The 24,826-nt window shown below is 46.7% G+C and overlaps 1 protein-coding gene across 1 annotated transcript; it reads left to right on the top strand.

Annotated features, from left to right (window-relative positions):
• Positions 1-1,375: 1,375 nt before the first annotated feature.
• LOC108639362 (homeobox protein NOBOX-like) lies at positions 1,376-24,061 on the top strand. Its single transcript, XM_029959056.1, is given in 10 exon segments — positions 1,376-1,532; positions 2,093-2,124; positions 6,301-6,382; positions 6,794-6,930; positions 7,212-7,272; positions 8,102-8,236; positions 19,312-19,621; positions 20,118-20,200; positions 20,203-20,454; positions 23,781-24,061. Coding segments are annotated over 10 exon segments (1,530 nt in total).
• The last annotated feature ends 765 nt before the right edge of the window (positions 24,062-24,826 follow it).

The following is a 24,826-nucleotide window of genomic DNA, read 5'->3' as shown; positions in this document are numbered from 1 at the left end:
GTCGTGGCACTGGGGAACAGGCAGGATAATATCACAGACTCCCCAGACCCCATGTGAGGCAGGAGACCCTGCCATTCCCCATGACGTGTCCCCAGACAGTTGGGATGCTGGGGGTCAGTTCATTACAACCTTTGGCAACAGGGACACTCCTCCCAGTCCCAGGAGAGCATCCTGCTCCTCTCCTGCACCAGCATCACAGAAAGGGGAGAGTGGTGGTGCCACATCTAATGCAGAGCCACAGCTGGGCAGGGCATTCATTTATTGATCCCCACAGTTGATAGATGGTGGATCAGGGGTCCCCACAGTGGCTGAGTCTGTGCAGTACCTGGGGGAGCTGCAGGCTCTCAGCCTGTGCCTTTCTCCTCCCAGGCAGTGGGTCCAGCTCCCAGGCAGGCACAACCACCCATGGTCAGTGATTCCCTCCCTCCCACCCACTGTCTCTCAGCATTGGGCCAAGGCTGCCCAGGACACTGGGAGGTTCATCAGCTGGGATCTTGCTTGGCTCTAAGGGCATATCCTGCTCTCTGCTGCCACTTCCCATAACTGCCCCTCTTCCCCAACAGCTTTTCTGCCTCCAACCATGAAACCTCAGGGCCTCCAGACCTTTTCCCCACATCTTGTGATAAGCTTGGTGACCATCTTTCTTCTCCTTCTGGCTGCAGCCACCTACTGTTTTGTGAGGAAAGGTAAGTGATTTGGGGATATTGAGGAGTAAATTTGAGGCCGAAATTGCATCCTGATGTGGGGCTGCTGCTGTCTGACATGTGCTGGTTTAGGATGGTTGGATCCTCACCTCATTTCTCAGGAAGCTGAGCCTCTCAGGCCTTTCCTTTTTCAAATGAGGCAAGTAAAGCTGCTGAGATGACCAAGACTTTACCAAAGGGGTGCCCTGCCCCAGGCACACATTGGCTCCCATCCTGTGGGCACAAGAATTGAGTCTCTGAGCTGGCCTGAGTGGAGCCAGCACAGCTCCTCCACACTCTGGCTGTGCACAGTTGCTGAGTGCTTGGGAGAGGCCAGGCTGGCAAAGGGCATTCCCAGTTGTGTAGAATGGGCTTAAAAATCCCTCTCCCAGTGAGGTGTGGAGGTTCAGCCCAGCATCTTCACTGCACAGCCCAGAGCATGGAAAGCCAGGGCTGTGCAGGAACTCTGCCTCCCACCTGTCTCTCTCTTTTCCTTGCAGGGGCCTGCAGAGAGAGATGCCAAAGGTGAGCAGCAATCCCCCTGGGCTGTGGGGCTGTGGGGTGATGGACACGGGGCATCCCAGCCCCCTGGGGTGGTCCTTAGGCAGGGGCAGCCTGGTGTGTGCCCATGGGTGGATTCCCCCATGGTGCAGGCAGGGAGGAGCAGGGCTTGCCCTGCCTTGACTCCAGCCATGGACCCGGTGCAAGACAACATCATCCATGGCAATGACTCCAAAGGGCTCATCAGGGTCTGGACACAGACCCCCAAACCCTTTCCCCCAACTCTCTCCAGGCAGCAGCAAGTTCCGAGCCACGAGGCTGAAGGGACTGAGGACAATGAAATGCATTGTGAGTACCAACCCCTCCCTTTGGGTGACACACGGACCCCTCTGTCTGTGGAACCCCCCTCTTGTGTCCTGGCTGCCTCTGGCACCACCAGCAACCCTGAGACCATCAGCCAGCTGTGGCACTGCCTCAGGAGCTGCACTGAGTTATAGGGACCTGCCCCAAAGCCCCTTTCCATCCTCTCCATCTCTCCCCTCATTGCAGGGCCTTTCCCAATTCCACATGCAATCCCAGCAATTAATGTCCCAGCAGGATTTGCAAAACAACTGCCCACTGAACAAGGGCAGATTTCTCCCCACATTGTTGCTCCCCAGCTTCTTCCCTGCACACAGGGCCCAGCTCCTGCCTGCACAGGAAAGCTGAGCACAGACTCCCATCCCTGCTCTGCATCCACAGATGGAAGGGCAGCTTCCTCTGCTGCCAGGAGTGGGGTGAGATTACAGGCAAACAGGGCAGGGGATCAGTGCTGACCCCGGGGGATTTGCTGTTCAAAGGCAGGGTGGGGCTTGTCCCTCCCAGAACAGGAAGCAAAGGCTCACTCTGTGCTTTTTGCCCCCCACCAGACTCCACCATCGCCCACGTTGGACATAAAGGGGTGAGTTGTGGCACAGCCTTGGTGCCAAAGCAGGGAGCAGGGCCCTGGGGATGGGTATCAGGATCTGTGCAGGTGGGTTGGGCTGGGGAGTCTCAAAGGGCCAACCCCACCAAAACCAAACGGGAACCACAGGGGAAATTATATTTATACTTTTTTTAACCAAAAGTAAATTATTTTGTCTTGTTTTCTTCTGCAAGCACTTTCCCTTTAAAAATGCTTCTCAAGTAAATGCCTAATGTAAAATTTGTGTATATTCAAGTGGGAAAGAAAGATAAAGAACCCAAGTTTTGCAAAAACAACAACAAAAAGCAATTAGAAACACAATATTGATTCCAATTAGCCATTATTCCTGCTGCCATGTTAGTCAGTCCTAGTTATGCAGCTCTCCTGCAGCCCAGAGCCAGAGGCTTGTGCAGGGCTTGCAGCCAGCAGGGGAAATAACGGGCTCTCCTTTTCCCTCTGAAGCCTCGTGTGCAAGAGCTGAACAGCAGCACAACCTATGCCCTGGTGAGGCCCTCCCGCAGCCAGCCCAGAGAGCGCTCCAGCACGGCCAGTGCCCAGGGAGAATGGCCCAGCCCGGCCTGTTCTCTGTGACAGAGCTCCTGAGCTGGCAAAAGGGGCTGGGGGATCCAGGCTGGGCTTGCTTGGCCTTTGCTGGGCTGGGCAAGGGCTGGGAGCTGGGAGCCTTGGGGCTGCTCCTCCAGCTCCTCCTCTCACCATGTTCTCCCCCTTTCCCTTCCCAACCCCATTTCCACCCCCCACGGCACAGGGGGTTTACAGACATCCCTGCAGCTCCCAGCGGGTTTGTCCCTGTCCCCAGGAACCTGCCCTGGGCCAACCCCTGGGCTCGTCTGCACCAGTTCTGGTGAGGAATTGCCAGTGCTTGGCTTGGCAGGGCAACACCTCCCCGCAAGCCCTGGCCATGCCAACATGTCCACACCCAGCCCTTCCACCACGCCCAGCCCTTCCCACACCCATCAGAAATATGTTCTGAATGCCTTGAACCCAAAGGATCTCTGTGACTTGCACATGTATTGGCAATGTCTGATGGATAAATCCAGATCAAATCTATTCCCTGTATTGTACATGGACACGTGAGCACCTCGAGTGAGGAGGAACATCAAAGTGATTGGGAGAGATTCAAAGCCTGGAGGGACTTATATGGAGCCTGAAGGAGCTAATAATTGATGGACTTTCATGTTATTCCTCAGTTTATTACTGTGTTCAATGTACCCCCACAACCATCCCTACGTTAATCCCCTTGGTCTGTACTGTTCAGGGCTTGTCTGGACTTGCCCTCACGTTTTCCCTTCAAAAGTTGTTTACCCCCTTACTCTCCCCTGGTTTCCTGCTCATCTCTCACTGATTGGCTGATGGATGCCACAGTGCAGAGTGAACTCCCATTGGCCCCCTTCCCTAGATACTCCTAAGTTCCTCCCATTTTCTCTGTGTTCCCCAATCCTGTTATGCCCTGAGACGTCAATCCCATGCTCCGCCCCAGTTATTAGACCTCCCCTTACCCAAACCTTATATAAGTCCTTGTTCCCCGCAATAAAGTGGCCATTGCACCCTGACCTTCTACCGTGTCAGAACCCTTTGTGCAGTGTTGTGTCCCTATTCCCTTTCCCTTCGGGCCGTGGCACTTGAGTGAAGACATCTCCATCCCCCTGTGTCAAAAGGAACCTGTGTGTCTACAAACCACATGATACAAGTCTGGGTGTGCTCTTCTCTGTGCCCACACCGGTGCTCCCTTGGATGCACAGGTACACAGGGGCACAGGCCCTGCTGTGCTCACAGGGCTCTGTCTGTGGGGGTGTGCAATGATCAGGTGCTTCTACTCCAGTGGAGAACAAACATGGATTTCTCTCCCAGACTGCACCTCTGCCTTCCACAGTCCCTCCCGGAATGGGGTTGAGCTGCCTGGTGACAGCCCTGGAGGTACAAAGGGGTGGCTGAAGAGACATGAAGGGACTCTGGAGGTACACAGGGATAGAAAGGGGAGATGTCTCTGGTCTGAGCTCAGCTGAGACATCCACCAGACCCTCAAAGCTTCATATTTGTACTTTACTTCTGTCTCTCCTCTCTTACCTCTGCTTTTCTTCCCAAACTTCATTGTCTGCCAAGTGTCGTCTGTAGCCCTGGCTGGACCCAGGATGACCTGTGCCACTGGAGTGTTAAAATGCCATGTGATGTCACAATCCAGAAACCTGCCCTGTCCTGGGCTCATCCCCACAGTGTGGGCAGCAGGTGAGGGGGGATTCTGCCCCTCTGCTCCTCTCAGGGGAGACCTCACTTCCAGTGCTGCCTCCAACTCTGCTGCCTCCTGTGCTGTGTTGTGCTTCTCTCCAGGAGCCAGAACAAGGATGTTTGCACCAGAAAAGTGTTGTCCTACCTCTGTGTGGCCCCTTCTCCAGCCCCATCTCACAGTGTGTCATTATCAACAATCCTTGGTTGTCTCCATGGCCATCCAGCTGTCAGTGTTTTAGATACAAACACCAGCCCCTGATCTTCTGGGCTTCTACAACCTCACTGAGTGTTCACCTCACTGCCCACTTGTGTGACCCCTACTTTGTCAGCTTGTCTATGGGAATGTTACTGCAAACATTGTCAGAAACCTCAGAAAGTCGAGATAAACAACATCCACTCCTCTCCCACATCTATGAAGTTTGTCACCTATCTGAGAGCACCTAAGTGTAGAAGCTCTCATATAGGTTGAGGTATGTTTTGCCCTTTGTAAATCCACGTTGGCTGTTCACAATCACCTTCTTGTCCTTTGTGTGTTTGGAAATGATTTCCAGGAAGAAACCTTCCAAAGCACTCTGGTCAGGTTGCCTGGTCTGCAGTTTATCTGCATCTTCCTCTTGCTCTTCCTGAAGTCGGAGGTGGCATTTGCTCTCCCACTCTTTAGGATCCCTCCCTGTCGTCATGACCTTCCTAAGACAATCAAGAGTGGCCTTGCAATGTCATCAGGCAGCTCCCTCAGCATTTGGGGGGACAACCTATGAACTGACCTATGTCACATTTCTTCGAGGCTCCCTAACCTGGTCCTCCTCCACCACAGGTAACACCTTCCCTTCTCCTTCCTCCTTTCAGTCTTTCATGGAGAGAATTTTGTTTTAATGTCTCCATTTCCCATCTTCCTCAAACCTTCCCAATATCATATAATTCCTAGGGCAGTAAGAAATAATTCTGGCACAGTATTTCAGGGAAAAGACAGCTGTGAAAAGTGACAGTAAGAGCCAAGGACAGTGGGAATCCACTGTCAAATCCTAGGGAAACCCAACCTTAATTCCCCATACAACTTGGCAAAAAAGCATCAGTCTTGCAGAAAAAGGACAGTTGATCTCCAGGCAGAGCCTGGCAGTCTCAGCACTATGTGCACAGCAAGAGCTTTCTGGACGGGCACATTTGGTCTGGGAGGAATCTTTGTCCGTATTCACTTTTGGCCCTCGGTTGGCCAATTTAGGAATGGGGTCCTGCCCACCAACGATTGACTTTCCAGCCAAGAAAAAGGTCTGACCCTCCGTCTCTCTTCTGTTGGTGGTGCAGCACTCTCGGCACTATGTGCACAGCAAGAGCTTTCTGAGCGGGCATCTTTGATCTGGGAGGAATCTTCATCTGTATTCACTTTTGGGCCTCGGATGGCTGATTTAGGAATGGGGCTCCTGCCCACGAACGATTGACTTTCCAGCCAAAAGAAAAAGCTCGGACCCTCTGTCTCTATCATGGCGTTGGTGCAGCACTCTGGGCACTATGTGCACAGCAAGAGCTTTCTGGACAGGCACCTTTAGTCTGGGAGGAATCTTCGTCCATCTTCACTTTTGGCCCTCGGACGGCCGATTTAGGAACGGAATTCCTGCCCACCGACTGCCCTTCCAGCCAAGAAAAAGGCCTGACCCTCCGTCTCTCTTCTGTTGGTGGTGCAGCACTCTCGGCACTATGTGCACAGCAAGAGTTTTCTGGACGGGCACCTTTGGTCTGGGAGGAATCTTCGTCCGTATTCACTTTTGAACCTCGGATGGCTGATTTAGGAATGAGGCTACTTCCAACGAACGACTGCCCTTCCATCCAGGAAAAAGCCCTGACCCTCTCTGTCTCTCCCCTGCCATTGGTGCAGCACTCTCGGCACTACGTGCACAGCAAGAGTTTTCTGGGCAGAAAAGGGAGGGAAAAGAGGAAAAAGAGAAAAAAGCCTTACTTGAGAATCCAGACATCCTACCATCGGTCAGGAAGAAGTCCCGCACCTTCTATAATGCAGGTAGATACTGGGGCACCCACTGGCAGACAGGGGCACTTGTAGTGCCAGTGGCACTGGTGTTCCTTTCCCCATGCTGAAGGCCCATGGTGGTGCTGAATTGCCCTAACTGGTGCTGCACTGCATTCCACACTATCAGATGTGTGAGGATCTTCAAATAGAGAAGATCTTCAAATAAAGTGTCTTATGTTTGAAGCATCACTAGCAGTGCTCTTTGTTTCTACTGCAGAAGAAGAGTTTTGTTTATTTTTGTGGTTTACTTTAAAAAAAAAATCTTTTATGTTTTTCATGTGTTTCTAAATATAGTAAAAATGTTCTGGTTTTTTTCTACTTCCCTCTTCTGTTTTTTTTTTTTCTTGTTTATCACATACTCCCCATCTCTCACTATCTTTTTGAACAATGCATGGTTTCTAGAGCAGCTAGAAGAGTTGGAGAAGGTGTTCCATGAAGACCACTATCCCAACACTGAGAAGAGGATGGAGCTTGCAGCTGCGTTTGGTGTGATGCCAGAGCGAATCCTGGTAACGCCTGCTCGAGGGACAGTGGGTTCTGTGCAGAAAAGGGATGGACAGGGACTGGGACAGGGAGGAGGTGACGACTACACCTGCCACTGGTGACAAGGAAGAGAGCTCACAGGCATGGACACTGCTCAACCCCACCCAAAATGGCCATGGAGTCTGGGGTTGCATATCTTCCCATTTCCTAAGGTGAATCATATAATGGCTAGATAAATGAGGCTAAGGAGATCAGAGTTAATCTCTTTTGTCTTGAAAATCATGGGTAGCAAAGGAAATTGATGTTTGGGGGTGTCTTTCTGCTGTTATTTTCAGAGAAGCTGAATGCAAAAGGCAACAGAAAACATCCAACATCGTCACCTCTGTCACATGATTATGGATGGGAGACCTACTCTGTTTTCTCATCTTTCCACAACAGGTACCTAATGAATTAAATGTTTTCCTTTGCCATTCCCCCTTTACATTTAAACTATGGAGAGCTGACAATCGAGTTGGACCTCAGTCGCTCGTCAGATTTCTTGGCAAATTGTAGTAGACCCTCTTAAAAGAGGGTTTGAAATAAATCTGTTGAGATTGCTGTGGGTAAAGTCATGTGGAGAACAAGGGATGAGATAGAAAGGTCTGTGGATCACCCCTTCATTTTATGTTTTTGTGAATGGTCAGGAGCCCATTGCACTTCCCACCATTGCTTTCCATTTCCATGGATTTTCACTTGGTGATGGAAGTGCTGCTTGCTTAGATCAGTCTTACAAAGTCACGGGCTTCTTTGAACAAATATAAGGTAGCACCTTTCATAGGTGAGCAGGGGACATTTACTGGGGGGGGAAGGGAGTATGTGAGAGGATAGATAGTCTTTCAAGGGGTAGTGAGTGAATGTGTGAGGGAAGAAATTAGTTTCCACAGGGATATATTTGTGGTAATCTGGAGCGAGAAAACAGAATGCAAAGAGGAAAAATTAAGATAAAGATTGGAGACCACCTTACATTTCATTGCATTGTCCCTGCTGCCTGTCCTACACCGGGGACTTGAGGCTGCTTCCCCAAATACTGTCGACAGCATTCCTTGCACACCTAAATCAGCCACTGCTTTCTTTTTCCACCAGCTAGTGATGTAGGATCTGCCCATTGTAGGGTAGAAGAGTATGTATTTGGTCATAATGCCCTGCCTTGTCTTCTGGTTCATCCTCACACCCTTTTTGCTGCCTCCAGGGTACCTCCTCTGCCTGTGCCTCTGTTGCCTGATGTTGCTCGTGACCAATCTGCCGTGCTGGGAGGAAACGCTGCAGCTGGGAACTGCTCCAGCCTGCTCAGAGCACAGCTTGCACCGCTCTCCTCTGCCTCAGGTGAGACCCCGACCAGCATGAGTGTTTTCCATAACTACAGCATTGGCTGGTGGAGCTAGGATGTTCCCAGACACTTTAGGGAAGGTCATGTGAATGCCCCACACCATCAGTGCAAAATGTGACACCAGGTCACTGGACAGGCTGAGAAAGCTGGGATTGATCAGCCTGGAGAAGAGAAGGTTGTGTGGAGACCTCACAGCACCTTCCAGTATCTGAAGGGGCTGCAGAGAAGCTGGAGAGGGACTTTTCATCAGTGACAGGATGAGGGAGAATGGCTTCAAACTGAAAGAGGGAAAATTTAGGTTAGATATGCAGAAGAAATTCTTCCCTGTGAGGGTAGTGAGGCCCTGGCACAGGTTCCCCAGAGAAGCTCTGGCTGCCTCATCCCTGGAAGTGTTCAAGGACAGGCTGGATGGAGGTTGGAGTAACCTGGGATAGTGGACAGTGTCCCTACCCATGGCAGGGGGTTGGAATTGGATGGTCTTTAAGGTCCCTTCCTACCCAAACTTTTCTATGATTGGAGGTATAGCAGCTCCCTGCTAATTGAGTCTGTCCCAACTATGTACCAGCACGGTGGTGCTTCTGTGCTGATGCTGGAGCCAAATTTGCAGTCCTTGTTCATGTCCTAGCCCAAGCCAGCAAGGAATTCTGAATATGACTTCATAAGGATAAGTGATAGGGGCATTCTTCCATAATAGCTGTTTGACACTGGTCCTGCTGCTCTAAATGATGATGAAAGTATTACTCTGGTTATGACGTTCTTCATGGCAGATACACACATCCCATACTCTGGTTTAGATGGAAACATTCTGGTTACAACCAGAGTCAGGTGAGGTGTGTGAGGAAGGTGCACTGTACAAACTGTTGGTGTTATAGAGGCTCCCTCAGGTACTCCATACCTTTAAATGTCCAAGAGGGTTCCTTGGCTTCCCCAGGCAGTGCAAGTTTTCATTTTGTGCAAGACCTCGAGGGAGGGAGACTAGTTGAGTTCCAGAGCTGATGCTGAATTTACTCTCAGTTGCAGTGGAGCTGGAGGTCAGTGGGGTGTGCTGTTCGACCAGGGCTCTACCTGTGCTGTGCTTAAAGATTGATGGCAACTAAAGACTGTTCAATTGTTTATTCGTGTGTGGAGTACCAGAGCATTCCCTGGAGTCAGGAATGCTCCCTAAAGCATTTCCTATGTATGTTTACATTTCCAAGTTGGCACAATTTAAAAAGATTTCCAAAGTGATGAGGACTTTATCACTTCCTTCAGAGGGATATCCCAAGCAATATATGTGCTGACATATGATACTACTGTGTGCATTTTTCTGCTTCCCAGTGTAATTCATTCATTGGAATTTCTGCTCCCTCATTTTATTCTAAATGTGCCAGTATTTAGTTATCAGTATTAAGGTCAGTTCTTGCAACTCATTTTCTAATAATGACTCAATTTTTTTTTAATAGTGCTGATACCTTAAAAGTACTTTGGCACTGTAGAAAGCACCTGTAAGGTTGTATCAGTAAGTTTATAATGCTAATAAATACTTATGTGTGCTAAAAGTACGTAATTGAGATACTTAATTTAGTATTTCTGTCATTTAAATTTGCCTGTCATCCTCTCAAGGCAAGGGCTACTTTAGTCAATCCTATGACCTATTTAATCAATAGGACTGTAATTCAGTTAGTTCTGGTTTTTCCACTCCTTACAGCAGGGTAAATATGGTCAAAGTGTTTGAATAATTCACTGCTTCCCAGAGTTCTGAAGCAATGTCATCTGTTGAGCCCTGTATTTAATTAGAATTAGATAAAGACTAAGGTTTTGCAAAATAATTCATTTAAAGGAAACAAACCAATTATCCTCTATGATTGGACTTCTATGCTGTAGGAACCTCTGCTGGTTCCTAAAATACATCTGCAGATGTGCTATTTAGTCAAGAGAGAATATAATAGAATCATAGAATGATTTGGGTTGGAAGGGACCTTAAAGATCATCCAGTTCCAACCCCCTGCCATGGGCAGGGACACCTTCCACTACACCAGGTTGCTCAGAGCCCCATCCAACCTGACCTTGGACACTTCCAGGGGTGGGGCAGCCACAGTTTCTCTGGGCAACCTGTGCCAGGGCCTCCCCACCCTCACAGCAAAGAATTTCTTCCTGATATACTCTAAACTTTTTGTTTGAATCCATTTCCTCTGTTAGAGAAATAGAAGTTTCATTCAGGGATGTGATCTTGTCCTCTGTTTTCAATGAGCCATTTTTTTCTGGGAATTTGCACACTGGGATACAATTCTCCATGTGGAAAAGACAAGCAATCCTCCTGATAGACAGAAAGGTCCCATCTGAATTCTTGGTGCAGTGTGTAAGGAAGAAAAAGGGCAAGTGAATGTCCCTGAGGGTGAAATGAGTATGTGGAAAATGAGTGATAAAGAGAGCTGGGTTTTTACTGCTGGAATCCTTTCAGCTTGCTGCTGACTGCCTCCTATTGCATTTGCTGTGTGTGCATCCAGCTTTTAGGAAACACAGGTGTGATGGTTTCAGTCTAGGCCTTCCTGGAAACCAGCTTGTAACCAGGAAGGAACTGGGAAGGTGACCAAGGAAGTATTCCAGGCTATTCCTTTACGTAACCTAGGGTATAAATAAGGCATTGATAAGAGAGTTCGCTCTCTTCTCTTCCGGCGAGGTTGGAGAACGGTGGTCCCTGTCTGGGCCTGGCTTATCTGGAGCTGAGGCCTACAGTAACTGCTGTTATCGGCCACGCGTGAGGGGGGAGTGCTGGGCCGTGTCCAGACGTACTGCTTTCTTTCAAGGGAAGTGGTGAGCTCTTGCCAATTCTTCAGCTTTGCTGGGTTTTTAGATTGTGTAGATCTGTTTTATTATTTGTCCCTTTTCACCCTATTTTATCCTTTTCCCTTCTCCCTTCCCCCCTCTTCCCTTCGACTTCGGGAAGCTATTTGGGGTCATAGATTCATATATATAATTCTCATTGTATATCTCTGTTTTATACATAATATATATATATATTTTGGCTAGAACTTTGGCTGCCTGGTCTTTCGGGTTTTTTTTCCTTCCCTCTCTGGGAAGGAGACCCTGTTGTCGAGTTTCGGAGATTTGGCAGGAGGCCAACTCCAAACTTGCACAACAATTTTGGTGTCAGAAGTGGGATATTTTGGTTAAGTTTGGCCTGTTTTGAAAACATTGTCCGGGAAGACAGCCAAGCTCGGTGTTATTTTTCGAACCAAATCTATTGTTTTGGGAACAGGTCTGGGAACACTGCCAGAGTCTGGGAAAGCAGCCAAGAAAACTTTGTTTACATAAACAAAGGGTTGTTTTAAGAACAAGAAGAAATAATAACAACAACAATGGGTAGTACTGGCTCTACCTTCATCAGCAACTACCACAGGAACTCTGTAGGTGGCCCTAACAATGACCCCGAAATTGGCATTGCCCGACGGTCCTGTAGGGCAAGGGCTCTTCTTTTAAAGACCATCCTACCTATTTCCTTGCTGATTTTGGCAATGTTTGTGCCCGTTCTGAGTTATCCCATAGGGAAACGTCCATGCCCAGAGGACGAATGTTGCCAGTACTTTTCTTTTCTTAATCTCGACATCAAAGGCCTGGTAAAGGAGATCCCCATGGTTACGATTGGACCCAATTATTATCTAAATTGTGTGGCAACCATGCTGTTATTAATGAAGGTAATGGAAGTGTTGCTTAAAATTGGAAGAATGGTGTTGTATTGCTTTCCCTGTTGCAGGAAAGATCGCACCTCAAAGGAGATCGCTGGAACTTTGGAAAGGGCTGCGGACAGGCCAGTCCCCGGGTGGCATGGAGCTTGGGTAGAGTTTGGTAAATTAGTAGGAAGTGTGTCACCTCCCATTAATTGGGAGTTCACACCGGAACAGATGTTTGATTCCGGTGAGATGGCCCGTTGTCTAACAGAAGGATGCTTCTCCTACAAGGATCCGAATATGCGATTCTCTACTTTGTGCTGGGGCCTGGCTAATGCCTTATTTATACCCTAGGTTACGTAAAGGAATAGCCTGGAATACTTCCTTGGTCACCTTCCCAGTTCCTTCCTGGTTACAAGCTGGTTTCCAGGAAGGCCTAGACTGAAACCATCACATTCTCCACCCCTTATTCCATACTATTTCTTTACGTAACACCTGTATATTGTGTTTGTCTCTATCCCGCACATATACATATATACATATATAGTCCATGTTTATTTTTCTCGAAGGCTGTCGTCTGTCATTGAAGATCAGCACCACCAGCAACTCGATTTGTGTTCTTGGCCCTTTCGTCATAATCACAGTTCCAGTTTAGGGCTGGCTCACTGGTTTGGGCTGTGTCATCATTGGCCATCCTTGGATTCTCGTATCAGCTTTGTTCGGGTCTTTTTTCCGTCTGGTGTCTGGTCTCCTGTAAAATACAACTCAAGGCACAGAATTAGTTTTTCCCCAGGCTTAGGTTTCCTTGAGGCACATATTGGATCTCTCCATCCTTCCTCATAACCCACCAGGTATATCCAGGCCCTTGAGCAAAGACAATCCCACGAATGGGTTTGTCTTGGCCTGAGGGAGGAGTGATCCAAACGGCCTTACCTAACATACCTTTTAGATGGATCGCTGGAACTTTGTCTCCATCTACAGTGTGGAGGGACTCTGCTTGGGCAGGACCAGCTCGGTTGACAGAGCCTCGGGTGTTGACTAACCAGGTGGCCTTGGCTAAATTCTTGTCCCAATTTTTGTAAGTTCCCCCACCTAGTGCCTTTAGAGTCGTCTTCAACAGTCCATTACACCTTTCTACTTTTCCTGCAGCAGGTGCATGATATGGAATGTGATATACCCATTCAATACCATGCTCCTGTGCCCAAGTGGCCACTAGACTGTTTTTGAAATGAGTCCCGTTGTCTGACTCAATTCGCTCTGGAGTGCCATGTCTCCACAGGACCTGCTTCTCAAGGCCTAGGATGGTGTTTCGGGCTGTTGCATGCGGTACTGAATATGTTTCCAACCATCCGGTGGTTGCTTCCACCATGGTAAGCACATAGCGTTTACCTTGGCGGGTCTGTGGCAATGTGAGACCCTGTTGTCGAGTTTCGGAGATTTGGCAGGAGGCCAACTCCAAACTTGCACAACAGGCTTCCTCTGCTTGTCTGAAACCCCTGTGTCTTCAGTGATAGGGATGTGTGAAAACGAGACTTTACTTTGTTCCACTAGATCTGTGTGAGGGAACAAGCCTCCCCTTTTTCTCTTTAAATCAGGCTGGGCAAGAAGTAATGAAATCTATTTGTGTCAGCTAAGGCTGGTAAATACTTTCCAGATACAGATCTGTTTGAGGGGATCAAAAAAAGTACCGTCTCTAAGTCACTGTTCAGAAAAGAGGCTTGCTTTGGTAGTGCACACGAACTGTGAGGTTTGGTGAGTGGTTTTGAACCCGGTTGCCTGAGGGAAGGGAGGAATAAGGTCTGTGTAAAGAGCCACATTCTGCTCTCTTTATTTATGAAACCCACCCTGCCCTCCAAATTTGTTCAGCTCTAATCAGATGGAAGTTAGAAGTCCTAAAAATTACATTCCTACAAGTCATGGGAGAACTGGTGCCTGGGCAGAGTAGAGACCTAAGTTGGTGCACTCTTTGAGGGAGAAGACTGGTATTTGGTGTCGAGAGTCCTCATAGAAGAGAGATCTGCAGGGCACAGTGGCATGGAAAGCTGCAGTTGCAGTTTTGCCTTAACTAGATGCAGGGTAACACAGCTATGGGGAATAAAACAATAAAATTTGCTTTTTGTTTGTTTGCTTGTTATCTAGCATTGCATAGGCAGACTTTTCTCTTTAAGAAAGCAAAAACTGAAACAGGGAAAATGAAAGACAATGTGACCTGAATTCATTCATTAAAAAAACTTGCCAAGAAATAGAGCCATCCAGGGTCCACCTGTTAGCTTTATTAGAATATCTCAGAACATGAAGGAGGCAAAACTTGAATAGGATAAAATCCAAACTAGCTGAAGCAAAATAAAAGAGGAAACAAATTAGAAAAAAAAAAGTTATCAGTTTACAAGGCAAAACCAATTGCTTAGTAATGTTAGATTTCAGCAAAATAATTTGTGACCTGTGCATTGTGGTGCAGTTATGCCTATAGATTTTGGCCTGCTGGAGTGGCTGTTCAGGTGCTTTCCTTGGTACCAGTGTATTTAGCCACTTTCAGCACGACAAGAAAATGATGAGGACAGTAAAATCTGTTATCTGAGACCTTTGGAGAGTGTTCAGTGCTGCCTTTTCCACTGTTTTTCTTTGCTCTGGCCAGTACTTCTGACTGTTGATTTGTGGGTTCTTTTTTTTCCTAATGTGTCACCGTTTTTTCCAGTTTGCCAAACAAGTTGATTAAAAATGTCAGCGTGTTCTATTTGAGATGTATCTTACCTTGATGGCAGTTTTGGCTTCTGATTTGGGTATTGGGCACACTGCTTGCTATGAGAGCCTTTTGCACCTCAAAACTTCCATTTTGAGCTTGCTTTGGTCTTAGAATTGTTTTTTACTACTTTTGCTGGACAGCATGCTTGAGATTAATAGATTTTTTTGACACTGGCAGTTCTTTAAAGTTTTTCTTGTTTTCCTGAGATTCCTTACTGATATAAATATATCTGTGATTCACTGACTTAAAGCATTGGCTTATGATTTTTTTTGAGTTAACCCTTTAGAAAGAAAAGTTCCTCTAGTTTGTGGGAGGAGATTTTTCTGCCCCACTGGTGATTTTGCAGGAAATCCTTTGTTTCATGTGGCTGTATTGTGAGGACACCTGTCAGGAGCCCAATCTGTGCAGATAACTGTCAGAGGTGGAATGGCTGTGGAAGTCTTGAGAGCAATTGGATGAAGCTGGATATGATCTGTCAGAGAAGAGTGAATAAATAACAAGCTCTAATGATTTTGTGGGAAATATCCCTCTCTTTAAATTTAGAAAGACGTCATAAACTTAGGGAACAAAGAAACAAGGAAGAATTTATTCAACACGCTGGGTCTTTCTCGCACCGCATTTCCAGGGAAAAAGACAACTTCGGTTTAAATTCCATACATTTTATAGTTTCGCAAAATCCCACCCTTTTCAGATAAGTTTTAATGTATTCATCTTTACCTAAAAAGGTTTCTTTTCTCTGAAAAGGGGCTTCCCCTTTTTCCCAGTTGGCTGCAAGCCATCCCCTGTCAAAAGTGATGGATCTTCCTTTGTTCTTAGCCCAAAGAGAAAAGGAACCTCGTGTACAAAATGGCCCTAAAAGATTGAATTTTTAAGGATTTTCTCATTTCCCTTATCCTGCCGAAAGAGACCCTGATACCCAAGTTCAGCTCTTGGAACTTGGGTATCTTACAACTTCATGGTACGTCTATTTATAAAAAACCCATATTTTTATTTCTCAGAATTTCACTCACAGGATTCTGGCTTTTGAACAAATTACTTTAAAGCTGATGATGTGTAGCTGACATGGCAAGCAGGAATCATATCTTTTGAACAAGTGGTAGGTTCTGGCCTACTGAAAATCCAGAAGAGGATCAGACTGACAGGCTTCTCAAAGCAATGAATTTAGAAGCTGAATTGGTTCATTGACCATCACTCCAATTAAATGAAGAGGCCATTGCTCCTAAGTTTGAGTAATATTTTTTTTCTGCTTTCAAGATGTCATTTGCACGAAAGGCTGTAATTACTCAGCATTAAAAGAAACTGTTTGTGACATCAGTGTGTGACACAGGCTTGTGAAACCAGGCCCTGCTGTAAGTTCATGGATACATCTCTAGGACAAGCCTCAGTCTCCTTCATGACTCGTGAAAGACAGACATCCCAGTCATGCCGACAGAAAAACACACATCCGTTTCTGTTACTTCAAGACTCTGTCCTGCTCATTGGAAGCTGTTTGCACTAAAGAATGGATCTCTGAACTCTGCCAGGATGTTGTGGAAGCAGCTATAGTAGGGGTAAGGCAGGTGTGTGGGTGGAGACTTAGAATAGACATTCTTGAGTTAAGGCACATGTCTTAACCAGGGCTGGTTCAGAGATCTGAAGCTGCAAATTATTAAATTGCTCTCCAAAAATTCCCAAGGCTGTCTCATGGACTGAAAATCCAGAAATAATGGAAGCGATAAACAAAAATCCTGCTGTTACATTCCCATACTCACTGGAAAGCCTTCTGAGGTTATTTATCTCTATATCAGTGTCAGGAAAAGCAACAGAATAGTAAAATGTAGGTATTATCTCAAGCCAGTGATCAGAATTCTCCATCAAACAATTCTGGAATCTTCTGTAAATATGTCAGATTTAGCAGATATTGCTCCTCTAGGAATTGTTTATTCCCACTGCATTTGTGACTTTATTCAGAAGGCATAATTTCAGCATCTGTCTTTCAAAGGACTGAGAAACAGAGAAGTCTTGAGAAAAGGCTAAATCAGCTCTTCGGAGACCATGGGTGTCCCTTCACAATCTCTTTGCCTGGGGGTCCTATTGCCATGACCCACAAAGATTATCTACACCTAAGTATTGCAAATACCATGTCTGTGGTGCTCCTGTTGGCTCTGAAACCACACTGACTTTCAGGAAGGATGCCTTCTGCTATAGTGGGTATTAGTCTGTTCAAGAGTATTCTTGCCAGGATTTTGCCAGCAATGGAGAGCAGAGTAATACCACGATAGTTTGAGCAATCTGATTTAATACCTTTCTTCTTATGCAAGGTGATGATGACTGCATCTCATGGGTCATCTACCGCCACCACCTATGTCTCCTAGAACGCTTCCATCAACGCTGCCTCCGTTCAATCCTAAACATCCACTGCTCAGATTATGTGACCAATACATCTGTTCTAGAACAAGCAGCAGTCACTAGTATTGAGGCCATGTTGCTGAGAACACAGCTGTGCTGGGCAGGGCACGTCTCAAGGATGAAGGACCAACCACTGCCTCCCGAAGATCCTGCTCTATGGTGAACGTGCCACTGGCTGCTGCAAGAGAGGAGCCCCAAAGAAAAGATACAAGGACTCCCTGAAACAACATCTCAGCCTGGCCATATTGATCACCATAACTGGTCTACTCTGGCCTCAAATCGGGAGGCCTGGAGACACCCCATCTATAACACAGCTGTCTCCTTCGAGAACATGCGCAGGATCACTCTCGAGGAGAAAAGGCAACGCAGAAAGAACCGTGTCTTGCAGAATACACCATCTAAGGAGTCTTTCTGCTGTGCCTTTTGCAATCGGATATGTCTGTCACGTATTGGCCTCATAAGCCACCAGCAAATGTGGATAGAGCCTTCCCAAATCTTCGTTCTCGAAGCCTAGCCGTGATGATGATTGCAAATATTTCAAAAAACAACTTAATTTTTAGTAGATGTGAAAGTGGGATTAGAAGTGACTTCCTGGGCTGCTTGTATTCATCCTGAGGAAGACTAGTGCCATCTGCAGAACAGCTCACCCTAATGTCATTATTGAACTGAAGATTTACCTGGATGTAGACTGGTTTTCAGGTAGGTATGTTTCATAATGTTTGTGTGAACATTCTGGGACACGATGGTTGGGAGAACCTGTGCAAATGAAGGTTTTAAAAAAAAGGCAGGAGAGATCTTCAGTTTCATTTCTGGCTAAGCCATTTTGATTTTGAGGACACTAAATATTGGCTTCCTTGTGCTTTGTTGTGTGGGAGTAGATCTGTGCTATGTCAAACACCGGGAGTGGGACAGGTATATCATAGATGCTGCCTGACATGGATAAATAGTATGTTCAAACAGAAAAAATAAACCGCTGAGAATTGCATGGGCATGTGAATGCTTGAGAGATGCCATCCTAGCTCTTGCTCCAGTTTTCTAAATGAGCCCAAAATCGAGGTTATTGAAACTTGAAAAGTTTTCATGGAAACATCATGATTCCGTCTCTCCATGGTTGCAGAGAGTTAGAAAAAACTGCATGTGGGAAGATGCAATAAGAGAGACAGAAATGCACAGTGTGATGGGGAATCTGAGAAACAGTGCTATGAGGTGTTGAAGTGGAATCTCCTCATCAGCTCTCTGGGCTTGCATTCCAAAATTCTACGGAGGTTGCTAATGCTTGCTGTGGCATCTTTAAGTTTTATGCTTGAGGCCTTTCATTCGTACCTGGTGGAGTGCATTTGATGTTACCCTGTATGCCTGCAAGGGTGAAGTACAACTGTAAACTCTCCATAAAGCTTTCCTAGGAGTGGGAGTAGACCAGCTTTACCTGAACATTCGGCTGGTTCAGCCCAGCTAGCCTCAAAAAATCATCTAAATTTGTGAAGAGAGAAATCATTTGCTAATTGCCATAATGAAAGAAAATCTTGTTCTCTTGCCCCATGTGCAAGCTCCTTGAACTTCTGTGTATAGTTCTTACTCTGGATTACCAGCATATGTGACTCTGACCTTTAATGTCCTCTATTGTCCTGTTTCCACAGAGGCTCTTCTGTAAGAAACTCTTCCTCTCTCATTTTCCAGCAGTGACTGAGAGAGGTCGCCAAACAAGATTCTAGGAACCAAAAGGTGTTGGTTTCTTTTTCTGTGTCCCAGCTACTTTTTCCAAAAGATCTTCAGCTGACATCTCTGTTCTTTTAATTTTTTTTCTGGCACGACTCATCTGAGTGAAAATATGGTCAAAGCAATGACCGAGGATGTGGATGTGTACGTGCATGTTTTTGTTTCTTACGAGCCACAGTTAAATTTTTCAAAAGGGTAATCTTTTGAGTTGAGTGCAGCACACTCTTCCCAGAGGACAGTAGTGATGGAAGATGACTGGGGGATAATTCCTGGCTTTTTTTCCAGGAAGTACTTTGCTTCACTTGGCTGCCTTCTTGAGACCTGAATAAATATAATATGTAGAGGCTGAAATCATGAAGGTAGTTTTATTTAGCCAATAAACACCATCCTGTGCTCCAGAGAACTTGCTAGTACTTCCTTGTGCTTCTCTACAGCAATGCCTGTAATTGCTCACTTTTATTCCCACCAGTTAATGTCTGGCTTCTTGCTTTTCTGTTCTGCTCCTCCTTCCCTCTGCTTGCTCCTGTTCATTCCTGCTATGACAGCGTGGTGTGACAGTCTCTCTTTTCATTCACAGCCTCCTCGGTGGCAGGAACGGTGGCATCTTGTGAAGAAGTTCAGGCGAAGATGTCGCTACGGCTCGGCTTCAACTCCAGCAGAGTGGACAGCTTCAACTCCAGCAGAGTGGACAGCTTCAACTCCAGCAGAGTGGAGTGCTTCCCGAGCCTTCCCGGCCCTCCTCCCATCCGCAGGGCCACCAACCTGTCCTTCAACCCCCACAGCCCTGCTGTGTCCATGGCGCTGGACACTCCCAACAGTGAATGCTGGTTGTCCAGTCAGGAAAATGGCTCCAGGGAGGCCTTCACTTACAACATCCAGAATCAAGAGTAGGAACAGATGAGAAGGGAAATGAAAAAAGCAAAGCCTGGGAGAAGCCTTGTGAGGGTGAATGTGGGACATGGGACAAGGAATTAGGTGGGAGCATAAGTGAAAAGTGAGGTGCAGGAGTGACAGTATCTTTTAAATGAAGCGTGAAAAGCTGCCTGATGTGCATAGTGGGACAGGGCACCTGCTGTGAGACAAGTGATACCTCTGGTCAGAATGCTTCCAGAATTGCATACCTGTCAAGCAAAAGAGAGGATGTTTCAAACTTTGGGGTGTGCTCTGGAGAGTGGGAAGATGATCCCCACTAATGCCCATTGGTGAAGAATCCTGCTGTGAAACCACTTGGCTCAAGTGGTTTCCGTTGCCTTTGTCCTGGCATCTGGGAGGAGGGGTTGGAGTCAGATCAGAGTTGGCAATAACACAGTTGTTTACTGGATGGGTTGCTGTAGCTGTTGACCCTACTTTAATCTCTGGATTACCTCTCCTTGCTCTCTGGAGCTTTAGTCCACCACCCTCCTGCCATTACCCTGAGCAGCTGGAGACTGCAGGGAACTTGGAGACCACGTACTGCCAGTACAGCAGCCAGGGGGAATTTACCAGCTGTCCCAATATTCCCAGCTGTACCAGCTCTCCCAGTTCTGCCAACTGCCAGATCACCTGGCCACCAATTTGCTCTCCAGTGACCAGCTCCCTCCTCCAACACCCCCTGAGTCCCATTCAGCTTTCCTGGCCTTACCTGGTAACACTGGAGCAGTAACCTGTGGAGCCACACAAGGCTATGGACAAAACTACATGGGGGGACAGCTCGTGCCACAGCAGTCAAGTGGAAACTCAGGTAAACTTCTGAAATATTTTGTCATCCTGCATCTCTGGAGTAACTAAACCATACCCTGAAACACTCAGGATGATCAGTGGTTTTACTGGTGGCTGTGACAGAAAGTAGAAAAATGCACATGCATGCACAGATATAGATATATATATATATGGGCCCATCTTTTTTTCTAATTTCTTTGTATGCTTGTTTTTTTTTAAAGTGCTGAGTGACCCATTCATTTGAATCAAAAGTTACTACACAGTTTGCACGTCAGAAAGAGCATTAAATATGAATGTGTCAGGTAGTGCAGTGGTTTTTCTCTGGACTGGAGAACTAACTTTTACAGGAGTGTACTGTTGTGCAAGTGAACATGCCTTTGGTATATGTGGCTGGGAATCAAGGGTGCAAAATAGAAAAGGTGCCTCAGCAAGTGGAATAGTTGGAGGTAGAAAGAAAAACAGGCTTCTCACTCTGTTGGGCTTCTGCAGAAACCAGTTTGAAGTTTCATATCTTCAGGTAGTGCAAAAGAAGAGAGAGACAGAAGCCAGCAGCGTATGCCTATAGAGTCTTTCTTTTTCTTCCTCTGGTTTGAATTTGGAACAGATTAAGGCACTTCTGCATAATTTTATGTAAAGTAACTAGGTGAAACTGGCACTGTTGATCTTGTTTTGTGTCCAGGCTTTGTATTTTGAAGTTATTCAAGCCCAAGTATAATCAAATAAGAAACCATTGCAGTTAGTTTATTTGGACTGTCAGGTTTGTTGAATTAAGCTCACAGTCCAAAAACTACATGTCTTGTCTTATCACATAAGAGAATAGTTTCAGACCACAGATGCTGCTGCCAGTTTTGTACCAGTCTTGTGGACATTGTTAGGGAGGGAAGTCTGACTCACAGCAGGCTGCAAACTGGCTCTTGTTCCCATTATTCCTGCTGACATTGTCCAGGCCAGGTTGGCAGCACCTGTGCTATCTACCACACTTGGCCTGTCTCCCCTCTCTGGTTTCAAGGCATAATTATTCTTTTCAGTGGTTTTTCAGTCTGAAGTGCCAGAAATAATGAGAGGGCTGTGCCCCAGTGCACCAAATTAACATTTTTATAGCGTGATGCCAAAGTGTGTGTTGCATTCTTTGGGGCACATTGTGTGAGTATAAGGGATGTGTAAAGGTGCAGACTGATAAAGTTGAAAGATTGTTGAAGGAACAGAGGCAGAGTTGATGTTCTCTTACTCTGTCCAGAGCACAATCAGCAGTGCGTGGCTGTTCTGTTCGAGGAAGGGATCCTACAACTGTTATGACCAAGTTCACAGAATCATGGAATGGTTTGGGTAGGAAGGGACCTTAAGGATCATCCTGCCATGGGCAGGAACACCTTCCACTATCCCAGGTTGTTCAAAGCCCCATCCAACCTGGCCTTGGACACTTCCAGGGATGGGGCAGCCACAGCTTCTCTGGGCAACTTGCCTCACTACTCTCACAGGGAAGAATTTCTTCCTGAAAAGGTTCCAGGTTCCCAAAATGCAGTGGGCAGGGAACCAGTCTGTCAGTGCAGACACACCCGTGAGTCTTACTTCACAGAGTAAGCAAGTGAACAGCTTAGTTGGATTATAGCTATTACTTAACAATACATTTCTGCTTCCAGCTTCCATAAATGAAAGTGAAGATTAAACATTCAGGTTATGCTTGACAGAGTTGGAACCTCTTGGAAAATAGGAGTGGAGAAAAAAAATTGGGGAGTGGGTGTCTCTAATATCGTTACATACTCTCAGGATCAGTGCTGAGTGACATCATGATTTCTTTTTACATTATAACAATACTATGAACTTCCAAGATTTTTCCTCCTAAGAACTATCTTGTCATGGTTTGAGATAGCCCCAAAATCCAATCCCCTAGCTCCATTCCCCCTCCCACATCTCAACCTAATGTGAGATGGGTTTTTCCAGACAAAACACACCAGACCCCTAGCTCCATTCCCCCTCCCACATCTCAACCTAATGTGAGATGGGTTTTTCCAGACAAAACACACCAGACTCAAAGTGGGGGAAAGGGAATATATTACAATGACTGTACAAATAAATACCATATCACATTATACACATGATCACAACTATCTCTACCATGACATATGTATTTACAATGATCAGATCTCTTCTCCCCTCCAAATAAAAGTCCAGGAGGGAGAGAAGGACAGATCCCTTTCAGTCTTTGAACAGCAGCATCTTCTGAGGCAGCAGTCTGTCTGTCTTCTTCACATTGATGCAGCAGCTTATGGCTGGCTTTCTGCCAGCATCCACGAGGGAGGTATTCAAGCCTCTCTCTCGTCCCCATCGCCTCCAACCGAGGGGTCTTCCGTGGGCTTCGTAACCCCAGACAAGGTCGTATCACCACGTCATATCACGAAGACACAGGGGGGTCTTCGTGACGGTCTGGTATCTCTTGCAGGGCCTCTGTGCCCTGTCTCTCAGGCTGCCACCGTGGCAGCGTGCAAGGGGGAAGAGCCAAGGTCAACTCCCCCTGCATTCCTCTGGCCGTCCCAGTCCAGCTGCGGGACACTTTGAGCTTCTTAGCTCCTCTCTCTCTAGTGCTGCATGTCCAAAACTACTCTCCAAAATAGGAGTCCATGTCCCTCTTCTCCAAGAGGGGTCTCAAGGGAGTTTTAGGGGATCTGGTACAGTCTTACCCCCAGAACTCTGTCTCTCAGGCTGCTGGCTCTCTCTTCTTTCCGGCTCTCCTTCCAGGAGTCCTTTCTGTGGTGCTGCATGTTGTTTCTGCTGCTCCTTCAGTTCAGGTGTTATCTCTCCTGGCTCTCTGCCACCGTTTCTCTGGTCAGTGCCTGCTGCTGCTCTGTGCCCATGGAGAAAACATCTCCCGGCATAACTACAGGCACCTAGCCCAGCTTTATGCTGTTCCAGGTCCCCGCAGCCCCCCAGCCAGGGGCTGGGAGGCCCCAGAGGGCCCCAGGGGCTCAGAGCCCCTTCCTCGTGGCTCTACAACATGGCCACCTCTCCTCAACAACCAAAACTACAACTCATCTCTTCCGGTGAGCTTGTGGGATGTTGACATTTTTGCAGGAGCACCCATTGGACAGAACTCCAAAACTTCCAGGGGTTTCCACCCCTTGGGGTCTACCACTTTTCTTAGCCTCTGGGGGAAACACAAGGTCCAAACCACGACAATCTTTTGGATAAAAACACTGCAGCGTAAACAGCAAAGTGATCCTTTATCTATATATGGTGTCAGCTCTACTGCAATGACCACCAGAGCATGGCTGCAATGCTGTTTGCACGGAGCATAGACATGCTGCTGTTATTTTCAGTATTCTGTCTTTCCTTTTGTTGCTTTTCCCTCAGCAGACATCAGTGCCTATCAGGCTGTCCCCTGGAGTGATTTCTACATGCAGGGAGCTCAATTCTCAAATCAGCTGCACTCCCAAATACCACTTTTTAGCACAGCAGAAGGACAGAACTTCATAGAGCCATCTCTTCTTCAAGTGCCCAATGGAACAGCACTGGGATCCATGTCACAGGCTGGAAAGCAAAAGGGAGTCACACCAGACCAGAGTTCAAACCAGAGCCACCAAACAGAGCCAGAGCTGGCATGGCCATGGCTCGCTGAAAGAGAGATGATGTAGAGTGCTGTAACAAGAAAGGAGACACCACTGTTGGTAACTGAAAGGCCAGCTGATTATTTTTTTGGGGGGAAAAAGAAAGAGTTCCAAGACAGCAGTAGCTCCTCTGAATGCAGGATCAAAACTGTGGCATGAATGGGAATGGAACTTCCTTTTTTCTGGTCTGCCATCCAAGGCTGGTCCCATTATCCTGTACCTGGTTTTTAGATTCATCTGTTCATAGAAACGGGGACTTAGAAGTCAGTAAAATAGATGCCAAAGTTCTGTCCTCTCTCAGACAACATCTGTTGTGATCTGAATGGCTGCACAGGACTGACAATTTCTAAGATTTCCAGAGGTATAAACACCTCTCTTCAAGGCAGAACTTCTTCAGCACGAGAGGGGAAAAGGGAAGAGAAGAGAGAGCTTTCTGTCTGGATTTCCATTTCCAGGCTTCTTTTTTTTTTTGGAAACAAGATTATCCTACTTTTGAATGGTTGAAAGGTCTCATATGCCTTAAATATTCTTTGGATGTGTATGGGGGTATATGTGTGTCTCATTTTGAAATATGAGACATTAGAAAAATCCAAAGTATTTTGTGTCATGTTGTTATGATCCGCCCCAGAAGAAGGGGAGTGGGAGTGTATTAGGGACGGGTTCAAACATACTGAAATCTTGAAACCATGACACTGTTGCAAGCTCAACAAAACTGATATTTATTACCAAGAGGTGGCCAACAAAATGAACAAACCAAAAAGGGAGGAAGGAGGAGAGAAATAAGCCCCCAGC

The sequence above is a fragment of the Manacus vitellinus genome, unplaced genomic scaffold, assembly GCF_001715985.3.
Source record: "Manacus vitellinus isolate BGI_N305 unplaced genomic scaffold, ASM171598v3 scaffold_196_pilon, whole genome shotgun sequence".
In the NCBI taxonomy this organism is placed as follows: domain Eukaryota; kingdom Metazoa; phylum Chordata; class Aves; order Passeriformes; family Pipridae; genus Manacus; species Manacus vitellinus.
The sequence above is the reverse complement of the archived record's forward strand: the minus strand, read 5'-3'. Positions and strand labels throughout refer to the sequence as shown.